The sequence below is a fragment of the Lithobates pipiens genome, unplaced genomic scaffold (genome assembly GCF_037356315.1).
Source record: "Lithobates pipiens isolate NorthernLeopardFrog02 unplaced genomic scaffold, aLitPip1_a1.2 Scaffold_11, whole genome shotgun sequence".
NCBI classification, from domain to species: Eukaryota; Metazoa; Chordata; class Amphibia; order Anura; family Ranidae; genus Lithobates; species Lithobates pipiens.
Window position 1 is genome coordinate 20,484,963 of NW_027507696.1, and position 13,437 is coordinate 20,498,399.

General features: G+C 44.8%; 1 protein-coding gene across 3 annotated transcripts in view; it reads left to right on the top strand.

Moving 5' to 3' along the window:
* The window catches only part of IRF9 (interferon regulatory factor 9), a 73,974-nt gene that overhangs the window by 38,201 nt on the left and 22,336 nt on the right, over positions 1-13,437 (top strand). For 2 of the 3 annotated variants that reach the window (XM_077469563.1, XM_077469570.1), the window contains 4 exons: positions 1,660-1,839; positions 7,320-7,500; positions 11,201-11,313; positions 12,244-12,397. In XM_077469563.1, coding sequence (XP_077325689.1) covers positions 1,660-1,839; positions 7,320-7,500; positions 11,201-11,313; positions 12,244-12,397 — 628 coding nt within the window. The remainder of the gene's footprint in view (positions 1-1,659; positions 1,840-7,319; positions 7,501-11,200; positions 11,314-12,243; positions 12,398-13,437) is intronic. The other variant, XM_077469579.1, reaches the window with a different exon arrangement.

Here is a 13,437-nt window from a genome sequence, read left to right on the forward strand (position 1 = left end):
GATCCGCGCTATTGCCAAATGACGGCATTAGCGCGGACCTACATTTCCGGGACTACGTCTATTGACGTCGTCCCGTGTACGAGCGGCCTGCGCGCCCCCTGAGGGGCGCGCGCGGCGCGCTCTGTGATCGGCGAGTCCATGAGATTCGCCTGATCACCGATCCGTGCAAGGGGTCGATCCCGACCCCTTATCACGTGATCAGCTGTCAGCCAATGACAGCTGATCATGTGATAGAACGGAGCCGGTAATCGGCTATTATTCCTCCTCGCGCTGACAGCGCGAGGAGAAAAAAAAAAGCCGATCACCGGCGGCCGTGATCGGGACATAAGTCCCGATCACGGCCATCAATACAAGGGACCACCTGCCACCTGCCAGTGCCCACCTGCCTCCCGCAGTGCCATCCTGAAGTAAAATAAAAAGCAAAAGTAAGTGCCCCCCGTCAGTGCCCATAGTGCCCACAGTGCCACCCCACAGTGCCACCCAATCTGCCTCAAAGGTGCTGCACCCCAGTGCCGCCCATCAGTGCCCAGCAGTGCCGCCCATCAGTGCCCAGCAGTGCTGCCCATCAGTGCCCAGCAGTGCCACCTATCAGAGCCACCTATCAGTGCCACCTATCAGTGCCCATCAGTCCCATCTATCTGTGGTACCTATCAGTGCCCATCCGTGCCACTTATCCGTGCCACCCATCCGTGCCATCTTATCTGTGCCCATCTTTGTCCATCAGTGCCGCCTTATCTGTGCCCATCGGTGCCGCCTTATCTGTGCCTATCAGTGCCCACCAATGCAGCCTATCAGTGCCCACCAATGCAGCCCATCAGTGCCCACCAATGCAGCCTATCAGTGCCACCTAATCAGCGCACTTCAATGAAGGAGAAAAATGACCCGTTTGCAAAATTTTATAACAAACTATTAAAACATGATTTTATTTTATTTATTTTTTGCATCTTTTTTTGTTTGTTTAGCAAAAAATAAAACTCCGAGCTGTAACTAAATACCACCAAAAGAAAGCTCTATTTGTGGGAAAAAAATGATAAAAATTTCATTTGGGTACAGTGTTGTATGCCCGCGCAATTGTCATTCAAAGTGCATCAGCGCTGAAAGCTGAAAATTGGTCTGGGACTGAGGGGGGTTTAAGTGCCCAGTAAGCAAGTGGTTAACAAACAGTCTCCTCCTGCAAAAAAAAAAAAAAAAAACACATGATGCCTGAAAATGCATAAAAAATCTACGTAAGAAAGTGCAATAAAAACACACAGAAATGCATGATTATCCAGAAGCACTAGTGTGAACCTAGTCTTAGAAAACAATCTCACACTACATTGGCTTGTTGCAGACAGCATAAGTTGCCTCCTCCTAGCTTAATATTTGAACCTTCTCTTTTGTCCATGGAAACCTATATCCCTTGGAGACTAGTATTGGCTTTCTAACCCTAGATTAGTTTGAGAATCAACCAACAAAAGTATCTTTTGCACTGTATACTATTTTTATTTGCAGTTAGATAGTTATATTATAGTGCTCAGCAGTGTGTTACATTTTTTTCTATTGATGGGCTGGTTTCATTTACCATGTCAACCACATGAAAAAAGTGCAAGATTATTCTGATAACAGCTCTAGATGATGTGTGCAAGCTGTGAGTAAAACATTTTGCTGGGTGAATTTCAGATGGCCACTGGTCGGGCTCGTTCTGCACGGAAACTCAAACCATGGCTAGTGGAGCAGATTGAAAGTGGAAAGTATCATGGACTTAAGTGGGATGATGAACAGAAAAAAAATTTCAGAATCCCATGGAAACATGCAGGGAAACAGGACTTTCGACATGATGAAGATGCTGCCATCTTTAAGGTACTTCTCTTACTATATACAAATGTTTTGTTGCCTTGTTTATTTTTTCTTTAATTTATATTTCCAGCCTCATTTGATGTTTTACAAAGCAGTAGTAATTTCTCTGAATTATGCATCTTTTGTTCAGTTTTCCAGGTTTTTTTTTAATAGGTCATGCTAAAAGATCGCCTTTGTGAGTTATGCCGTGTACACACGAGCGGACTGTATGGCATACTTAGTTCGTCATACAATCCGACGGACAGTCCGTCGTACTTTCCACTGAACGGACTTGACCACACACGGATGCACAAACAGTCCGTCGAAAGCTTGCGTGATGACGTGTACAGCACGTACGACAGGACTAGAAATAGGAAGTCCAAGACACAGCAAAGCACCCTTCCGCCGTGTAAATCCTTTCTGGGCATGCGCCATTCTTAGTCCGTCGAACTAGCATACTGACGACCGTACTGTCCGCTGAAACCAAAGTACGACGGACAGAATTTAGAAAAAAACGAAATACTTAGTACACCGGACTGCACGCTGAAAAAGTCCGCTGAAGCCCACACACGAGCGGATTGTCCGCTGAAATGTGTTTCGACGGACTAAGTACGCCATACAGTCCGCTCGTGTGTACGCGGCATTAATCTTAGTTTCTCTTGTATGTTGTTGACATGGGGTCTTTAAGTAGGATTATGGCTGGCCATATAAAAAAAATTTCTGCAGCACTTAATTGTGAGCGCATCTTCACTTACAGGTTTTCCTTAGGGCTCATGTACACATAGACTATGTTGACTGGTTGCGATTTTGCGGCCGGCGATCAAAATGTTATTATCCTCAACGCGATTCTTCCTCGTTCAGGAGAGGAAGGTTGAACCTCTCCTAACCTCAGAAAAAAATGACAAAGCGCCTAAACTCAAGTTTAGAAGCTGTAGTGTACATGAGCCCTTATTCTCCTGCACTCTCACAAATACCTGTTGATCCTGCCATAGATGTCCACCTCAAGCAGCTGCCTGTGATAGGGTGATGACGCTGCTTGCACTGCTCCTGAGTTCAGAGCAGCATTGTCATCCTAATGCAAGCTATGCCTACATGCACTACAGCATGATGAAAAGATGTTGGGTTGGGGTGCAAATGATCGGCACCGATCCGCGATACGAACAGGACACCCCACTCGGATCGGCACGCGGAGCTCTCCACGGTCTCGGCCTTAGTAAAGGCCGCAGCTTCGGCCTAGTTCCGGAGCGGCGGCCATCTTGGTACACCTGTCGGCGTTTACAACGTGATCACTCCGTGGCGGAGCGATCAACTGTAAACAAACCGGGGTCATGATGACACCGTTTCCTCTCTCCCCTCTCTGTACTGATCTGTACAGTGGAGGGGAGAAATCGGATGGCAGCCACAGCCATCCCAGCAATACCCTGCCAATACTCTGCAATACATACCCTGCTAATACTCTGCAATACTTACCCTGCCAATACTCTGCAATACTTACCCTGCCAATACTCTGCAATATGTACCCTGTCAATACTCTGCAATACGTACCCTGCCAATACTCTGCAATACTTACCCTGCCAATACTCTGCAATAAATACCCTGCCAATGCTCTGCAATACATACCCTGCCAATACTCTGCAATACATACCCTGCCAATACTCTGCAATACTTACCCTGCCAATACTCTGCAATACTTACCCTGCCAATACTCTGCAATACTTATCCTGCCAATACTCTGCAATACATACTCTGCCAATACTCTGCAATACATACCCTGCCAATACAATACTCTGCAATACATACCCTGCCAATACTCTGCAATACATACTCTGCAATACTTACCCTGCCAATACTCTGCAATACTTACCCTGCCAATACTCTGCAATACTTACCCTGCCAATACTTACCCTGCCATACCCAGCCATACCCATCCATGCTCAGCCAATATTACATTGGGGGAGATGACGTGGATATTACAGTGGGGGAGATGTATATTGCAGTGGGGACTATATGGTGATGGCATTTTCGCAGGTTTTTGCAAATTCAGTTATTATTTTCTGATCCGAAAAATGATCCGATCCGTGACTCTGATCCGAAGAATGATCCGATCCATGAGTTTTTTGATCTGTTGCACCCCTAGTTAGGGGGGCATGGTTATCGGCATTGTCACTGCTGAATTACATGCCTGCAGCTTGTCAATCAGCACCTGGCCAAACCTAGTCCTGTCCACTGATTTATGGATTGCGGAAACCCTCCCGACTGAGTGTTGCCATCTCTGGGAGTGAGGCAATGCAAACTACTGAAAAGCATTGTATGGGGGCCCTACTTGTTTTTCTGATCTCGCTTCACATAACTGTTCAATTGCAGGAAAAAAGATTTTACAGCACCTAATTATTTTTTAGCTAATATATAACTGGATAAAATTTATTTTTCTTTTCTATTTTTCAATGCAGTCCAAAAACTCATCTCTGCAAAGAGGATTTGTTTTTTTTACTTTATCCAAGGATAACAAAGAATAAAATTCTCTTTTCCCCTGAGATGTCTATATGGTATTAACAGAGAGAATTTGACAAGCTATGTTCCATTTAGCTTCACACAGAAAAAAAAAAGTCAAAAAATGTCATGTTTCTAGGGGTGAGGGGGGGGGGGGGGGTGGGAATAGACCTTGCCAGGTTTTTGTTGATATCTGTTCCCCCATTGGGGAATCTTTTTAAATGTTGGGGACATTTGTTCTGATCGCAACGGTTTAAAGAGAAAGTAAACCCTGATGAGTTTACTTCCTCTTTCATTCCCTGCAAAGGTAAAGCATAATGGACTACTATGCATCACATAGTAGTCCATTGTGTGTCACTTACCTGACACAGGAGCCAGCGAAGTCACCGTTGTCCCCTGTAGTCTGGCGCATCCATTTTCTCGGTGGGTCTCGCTGCTCCGCCGCTGTCATTCAGCGAAGCCGCGATGATGTCACTCCCGCGCATGTGCACGGGAGCCGCAACGCGCAGCATATTGCCGTTGGCGACGCGCTCAGTATGCCAGCGCGCAGCTGTCTACGGCGCATGCGCCATAGACAGTGGTGCCTGTCTTTTGGCAAATATCTCCTAAACCGTGTAGGTTTAGGAGATATTTCTTGGACCTACAGGTAAGCCTTAATCTAGGCTTACCTGTAGGTCAAAGTGTGTTGTAAGGGTTTACAACCACTTTAAGGCTTCATGTACACAGGACGTTTGTACAACCTCTCCTGAACGATTTAACTTGATAGATGGTAACCCACGTTTAAAACATCCGTCATGCCATACTTTTACCAGCGTTTTGCCGCGTTTGCGTTTAGAAGCGTTAAAAAATATATATATATATGCACACATACAGTAGCTCACAAAAGTGAGTACACCCCTCACATTTTTGTAAATATTTTATTATATCTTTTCACATGTGACAACACTGAAAAAATGACACTTTGCTACAATGTAAAGTAGTGAGTGTACAGCTTGTATAACAGTGTAAATGTGTTGTCCCCTCAAAATAAATAAGGGGGCCCCCGGATACCGGCCCCCCACCCTATGTGAATGAGTATGGGGTACAATGTACCCCTACCCATTCACCTGTAAAATAAAAGTACAAAAAAAAACACAACACACGAGATAAAATACTTTATTGCACAGCTCCGGGGGTCTTTCGTCTTCGGGGGTCTTCTCGCCGGACTCCTCCATCTTCTTGTAGCTCTTTTGCTAGCGGAGGAGTCCGGCTTTCTTCCTCGCTGCCGGCCTCTTCTCCCGACTTCGGGGGTCTTGTCTCCCTCTTTGGTTCTTCTGCCGGGTCGCCACCGTCGCCGCCGCCTTCCGTTCTTCTTCTTCTTCTTCTTCTTCTCCAGGAGATGTTGCCTCGACGATCTCTCCGGCCGGAATGCCAGGGACGCACTGCGCGGCCACTTATATAGGGACAAGGGGCGGTGTCACATGGCTTTATGTCACATGGGTTGGTCACATGGGTTGATGTCACATGGGGACTATGACATCGTAAGGGGGCGGGGTCACCATGTGACACCAACCCATGTGACATAAAGCCATGTGACACCGCCCCATTGTCCCTATATAAGTGGCCGCGCAGTGCGTCCCTGGCATTCCGGCCGGAGAGATCGTCGAGGCAACATCTCCTGGAGAAGAAGAAGAAGAAGAACGGAAGGCGGCGACAGAAGACCGGGCCACCGCCTGTAAAAGAGCTATAAGAAGGCGCGGTGGCCCGGCAGAAGAACCGAAGAGGGGGACAAGACCCCCGAAGTCAGGAGAAGAGGCCGGCAGCGAGGAAGAAAGCCGGACTCCTCCGCTAGCAAAAGAGCTACAAGAAGATGGCCGGGCCGGCCAGGTAGCGTGCTCGGACAAGGGTCTGTTGTGGACTTGGGGGGACCCCCACGCCGATTTTTTTCGGCGTTGGGGTTCCCCTTTAAGTCCATACCAGGCGGCGGGGCCAGCGACGTCTCCTTCGCGGGCCCCGCCTACCTGGAGACGCGCTCGAAATGAGCAGACTTTCCTCCGCGTGTGTGGACGAGTCCGTTCATTTTAAAAGTAGGGCGGATAGTATGGCGGACTTAGTACGCCGTATTAGTCCGCTCAAAAAGTGGTGTGTGTGGTCAAGTCCGTTCATTCGAAAGTATGACGGACTGTCCGTCGGATTGTCTGAAGGACTAAGTTGGCCAGACAGTCCGCCCCGTGTGTACGTGGCTTAAGTCTACTATTTCTCGTTGGATTTGTCAATTTCTCACATTTATGGTTTAAAAAGAAAGGTACCTCCTTTTTTAATGGCAGCTTATTCTACCAGAAGTGTGGGTGCTTCTTGGGCTGTTCGTCATCAAGCTTCAGTAGCTCACGTTTGTAAAGTCCTACCTGGCATTGGGTTCACACTTTTAAAACGTTTTATCAGGTGGATGTTAGAGCCCCTGAGAATTCTACCTTTGGTTGCAGTGTTTTTCAGGCTGCTATGTGGGGTTCTTTCTTGTTTTTCTGGTTTGGTTTTTGGGGCCTTTTGGCTTGTTGCTCTGTTGCCCTTCCCTTCTTGTTCAGTGCTTTGGGATATCCCTGTTCGTAAGGATTACTAAAACTGCTCTGTGTCCTGTGATGTACAACAAAGAAAATGGCATTTTTTGCTTACCTGTAAAATCCAGTGCATCATGGGACAGTGATCCCTCCCCAATGTGTTGTGCTTAATAGCTTGCTACAAAACTAAAGCCCTTCCTACAGTAGATTGGTTATGCCTAGTAGGGGACTTCCTGTCTTTTGTGCCAGTGTCCAATCATCTGTAGGTGGTGCATAACCCTGTTCGTAAGGATTGCTAAAGCTGCTAGGTGTCCTGGGAAGTACTCCAAGAAATAGATTTTACAGGTAAGAAAAAAAACTTCCCAGTGGGACACAGGCAGCCATAAAAACATTCCCCCTCTCTATTCAAAAAAGTTTTAGCTTTACCTATACACTGATACTTAATTAGTCTTTTTTTTTATTTATTAATAACATGTATAGGCATGGGCTCAATACAAGAACAAATACCAAAATGGAGATAAAATGGATGCAGCTGCATGGAAGACAAGACTTCGTTGTGCACTGAATAAAAGCCCAGAATTCCAAGAGGTCCCACAGAGGTCCCAGCTGGACATAGCGGAACCATACAAAGTTTATAGAATTGTTTCACCAGAGGAGCAAGGTGAGAACTTGTGGTCTTTGTTCCATTGAGGAGATTTCCCTCACAGACTTGCTTCATGCTTTCATTTTCTACAGTGACGACTTCTTATGTTCCCTTGTAGAATCTTCTAGGCCTGTGTGAGTCTTAATTTCTCCCTAGTTGATCCTCAAAAGAAATATATTTAGGAATGCAATGAGTAAGGAGAAAACAGTAAGTTCATCTCACTGCAATAACAGAGTAGTCACCTGGAAAGGAAGTTTCATTTTTAATTCTGCCTTGGGCTAGAGTTCAGTTTAAAGGGGTTGTAAACCCTCATGTTTTGTCACCTTAATGCATTCTATGCATTAAGGTGAAAAAACTTCTAACACTGACCTAGCCCCCTGTTTTACTCACCCGTGCCCTTCGTTCCTTCGGAGGAGATGCGCTGGACCTCTCTGCCCAGGGTTCTTGGCTCTTGATTGAATAGATTGATAGCAGCGCAGCCATTGGCTCCTGCTGCTGTCAATCAAATCCAATGACACAGGGGGTGGGGCCTAGTCTATGCACGCAAATGCTGGACTCGGGTGCACGCCTGCAAGGTAACCCCCGGGAGCTTCCCTCAGGTGGTTTACTGATGCAGGGAGGAGCCGCGAGTGCAGCCGGGGGACCCCAGAAGATGATGATCGGGGCCACACTGTGCAAAACGAACTACACAGTGGAGGTAAGTATGATATGTTTATTATTTTAAAAAAAACAAAGGTTTACAACCACTTTAAAGCTTTAAGTGACCCTAGATGCGGCTAAGGCCTTTGATGCTGTCGAGTGGCCTTACCTGTGGGAGGTATTGAAGCACTTTGGACTAGGGAACAATTTTATCAAATTATTATTATTATTATACAGGTTTTATATAGTGCCAACAGTTTGCTCAGGGCTTTACAACATGAGGGCAGACATTACAGTTACATTACAATCAAATGGGTGAGATTGCTGTATGCAGCCCCATTGGCTAGGATCCGCGTAAATGGAGACCTCCCAGATCCGTTTCCTCTTTTTAGGAGTACAAGACAGGGGTGTCCACTGTCACCCCTGTTACTTGAGCTGGCCCTTGAACCACTTGCGGCTATTGTAAGATCATCTCCGCCTATTGTGGGTTTTAACGGGACTAAACATAGAGAAGAGCTCCCTTTATGCGGATGACACACTACTATATCTAGTAGGAGACGTGGACACCTCCCTTACAAATGCTATTCAATACTTCGGCTCTTTATAGGGATTCTCCATCAATTGGAGAAAATCTGTCCTTCTGCCAGTAGATGATCCGATTATCTGGTTGCTGGTTGCTGCGGGGTCCCTCAAGGTAGTTTCTTCATTTAAATATCTGGGAGTACAGGTGTCTGCTAATCCACTGACCTACCTAGAAGAGAACCTCCTGCCTCTTTTCAAAAGACTTCAAATGACGTGTAATACCTGCTGTAAACTTCCATTGTCAGTAATAGGAAGAATAAACCTTATTAAAATGGTTTGGTGCCCCAAACTATTATACATCATGCATAATTCCCCGCAGTGGATACCCTGTAGATGGTTCAATCGTATTGATACTTTGTTCAGATCCTTGATATGAAAAAAAGAGTAGTCAGAATAAGTCTTTCCCCTCTGCAATATGGCAAAGATCGGGGAGGAGCTGCAGTCCCTAACCCTAAACTCTATTCTTATGCCTCCCAAATACAACATCTGTGTGGTTTTGGGCCATTGGTCGACTCTGACTCAATTGAAAACCTATTGCGGACCGGATCACAGAACAGCTCAGTGCTAGTGAGTCTGGACGCGGGGTTACCTCACCTGCCACAAACGGCACCCACTGTTGTTGTTCTAAAAAAAAACTCTGGGCCGCGGTTAGGTCTAGCTTGAATATCTTGAGATTTCTTAAAGAGACCCCATTATGGGACAACCCTAATTTAGCAGAGGTATTCAAATTGGACGGCTTCCAGACATGGAGGCTGGTGGGAATTTGCAATATCTCCCAATTATATAACCAAAATGTACTAAAGTCATTCCTAGAGCTGCAAGCAGAATTTAACCTCCCCAGACATCAATTCTACAGGTACCTTCAAGTACGACATGCTCTACAGGCCCAGGGCCAGACCTCCACTCTCTCACTTTCCCGTCATTCCCTAATAAAGGACGTTTTTTTTGTTAAGGAGGAAAAGGGTCTAGTATTTCACATTTACTCCTGTTTGTTGTCATCCATACAAGATTCAGCGACTTTATCGAGTAGAAGGGGCTGGACTGAGGACCTAGGGGAAATAAATGATGAAACACGGGATATATGCTTACAGGCAGGTCCAATAACCTCCGTTTCACAATCTCACAGACTGTCTCATTCATTTTTGTTGAACAGGGCCTACCGCACACCTATAAAGCTGCAGCGATGGGGAAGGAGGAGCTCTTCTATATGCCCCAAACATTGTGGGGGGTTCTCTAATTCACCTGATGTGGCGCTGTCCCAGGTTATATCAGTATCAGGGCGATATCACTGAGGTTATTTCTTCAGTCTATCAGATCAGGATCGTTTTGAACCCCTTAATATTATGCATTTTGGGAGCGATAGATGAGGAAATATATCTCCCCCCTCCCCTATTAATATAGCGGTGATCAGATTATTGTATTTAGCTCGTGAGCTAGTGGCCAGTTTCTGGTTATCTCCACATGTTCCAACCAAAAAACAATGGGTCGAACAGGTCAACTACATCCTTATCGGGGAGTACTTAACATATCAGCATAGAAACACTGTTCGAAATTTTACTCCATATGGCAAGCATGGCTGGAAACCCCTTGGTTGGCACCCCCGTGACTGATTATGCATTGGTTGCTACAGGTATAAAGGGTACTTATGGTTTAGTAGAAGGCAGAAATTTGGGTATACATTAAACAGGCAAGGCAATCTGCGTACACACCCTCTGACTAAAGAGGGGGTGAGTCCAGACATTTAGGCAGACTATGGGAAATAATCTTTATAAGCTGGTCTGTTGGCCTTATGTCTGGCTGTGTTAGGTCGGCGGGTTTGTGCTTGCCGTCCAACAGCTCTCCTTTTAGTTGCGATGAGTCAAGGTAATTTCTTTTGGTGCCGCTGTGTTATTGATCTATATTTGCACACTGCATGATCTGCTGTTGTAACATAACATAACATTCTTTTTGATATGGTATGTAATGTGTTTTTTGTCTTTGTTGGCACAATAAACCTTTTTTCCTGATTAAAAAAAAAGTGAACCCCACATCACATACCTTTCCTCCAGTCTCTCTGTACATTTGTGTCCCCTTCACACTCATCAGTTGATCCCTGCAAATTAGTGTCTCCATCAGAGCCCCCCACACACATTTTTGTACCCATCAGATGAGTAATCCTCACAACCTGAGAAAACTTTGGTAGTCTGTCCCTGCAGCGAGTCTAAGGACTCTAGCTGTAGGCCAGTAAAAACCTCCTAGCGGGCCAGATGTGGCCAGCGGGCTGTACATTGGAGACCCTTGATCTAGATTACAATTATTTTGTACAAATGAAAGTTCTTTATGCAAATTGTCATCTCTAAATAATGCAATGGAGGAGAGACTAAATTAAAGTGGTTAGCTGCACTTTAGTCAAATAGTTCCTAAGATTGTAGGAGCAAGAGCACCTCACATCTAGAGGACTAGGAATTTCCAGCACTGCAGACAGCTTTGTTATATTTGTAATTTACTCTTACTTCAGAAAATCCCCCATCAGGAAAACTGGAACGTAAGAGGAAGAGTTCTGCAGATTCAAAGGCCAAATCATGTGATGAAGTTGACCATGTAGACATGAAGCCTAAACAGGTGAAACTGGTAAGATTAAAGTTAGACTCTAGCCAAAATGTTTTATCTTGGCTTTGGATAGAGTGGGGAAAAGGTAAAATTTCTGACACCATTGGGGAAATGTTTCTTCACTTTCTGTCCATGTGATATCTATAAAAGAAATAAATGATGAGGGATTATCAGTTGGACAAAAGGTCCTTACAGCAATACATTACTATGTTGAATTTGGAACCCTTTCTCACACTGGAACCCTTTCTCACACTACTAAAAATGTGTGTGTCCCTGTTGGTTTTGCATTAATGTTGTCTTGACATGAAGTGAACGTAAATCTTTCCAATAGGGAAACCGATTGTAGTATAAAACCTAGTGATAACGTGCCCACCTCACCTGGGCCAATTCCCCCCCCCACTTTTTTTTTACCCTTCCCCCTCTCTGATTCTCTCTCCTCCCTTCCTCCAGCCTTACTGAAACTTTTATATCCTGTTCTTTCTAGTTGCCTCGCCTTTGGTCTTTTCTTCTTTCTCTTCTCTGGTTATATGTGGTATTTGTACTCAGATATTGGGTAGTATAATCAGACTTGTAATTTGCGCAGACATGGTGAGACTCATTGCCAAATGCGCCCTTTTTTATCTAGTAGTTGGAGAGTGCGTAGGATTATGGTACCATCACGATTATGACTGGTACTGATATTGCTGCTATCATTGTTATGTGTACCTACCTCTGCACATCAGTTAAGACTGGCATTGTACTGAATTCTCTGTTGCCCTTTTGGTTTTATTTGCCCTCTTCCTTTTGTTTCTTCTTGAAAAACAATACAATTTATATTTGAAAAAAAAAAAAACTAGTGAAGCTCTAACCCTTCTCCATGCTATCCATACTGAAATAAAGCAAGTTAACTCTTTATTCTATTTTCTGTTTTTCTGTTTCTATTGTGTCAGATTTTTATTCTGTGTATTCCAGGAGCTATCCCACATTGAGACACTGGAGGCTACCAGCTGTGCCTCTGCTGATTCTGGAAATGGAAGTGACACCAGTAATCCTGATACACCCCCTATAAATCAGCATATCCCTGAGTGCGAGCCATGCCAGCCTGAATTCCACAACACTACCCAGAGTGAGTGATAAGATTTAAACATACTTTGATATGTCGATGCTATGAGACATTTAGGCCTCATTCATGTGGGTTTAAAGTGGTTGTAAACCCTTACAGCCAACTTTGACCTACAGGTAAGCCTAGATTAAGGCTTACCTGTAGGTCCAAGAAATATCTCCTAAACCTATACGGTTTAGGAGATATTTACCCGAAGACAGCCACCGCTGTCTACGGCGCATGCGCCGTAGACAGCGGCGCACTGGGGCAGGCCACAGATCGCGGCGTTATGCTTCTAAAAAAAAAAATTGCCTTTACTTCCTCTTTAAAGCTCCATACAGCCTGAAGAGCTATTTGTTTATCCTTTTGTAAAGGCAATGCATCAAGGCTTACACCCACCCCTGCGTTTCTATCAAACTGGGCTTTGTGGGTCAGTCTGTATAGCTGATGTGTATCCATTCACTTATGAGTTGCCTGCATGCAGCTACACACCAGTACAAACTGATAAACAAATGGCATTTCATACTGTATGGAGGTCTGAGCCTATGTGTGTGATTCCAATACATGCCACCAACTTTTTTTTATTTTTTTTATTTAGCTTTATTTATGATACATTGTTCTGTCACTATGGAGTTTGTATGTTTACAAATATTATGGAAACACATACACACACACTTTTCAGAAGCTTTTGCACACGACAACACTCACATAGCCCTTTTCTCTTGAGAGCTTCCTATCTTTCCTTTCTGCAAATATTTATGCAACGTACATATGACCGGACTTTCCGGCAGACTAGGTCCGAAAGGATTAGTCCATCGGACAATCCGAACGTGTGTGGGCTAGTCCAATCATTTTTCAGAAAACAAAATCAGACGGAACTAGAAATAGAACATGTTTCAAATCTATCTGACAGACTCAGTTCCAAAGGACTAAAATTGGGAAAACCATTCGTCTGTGTGCTGGTCCAACGGATCAAATACGACGCAAGGGAAGCTACAGGCTATTGAACTTCCTTGTTTAGTACCGTTGAAAACGAACGGACTTTCTAATGGACTTAGTCTGTT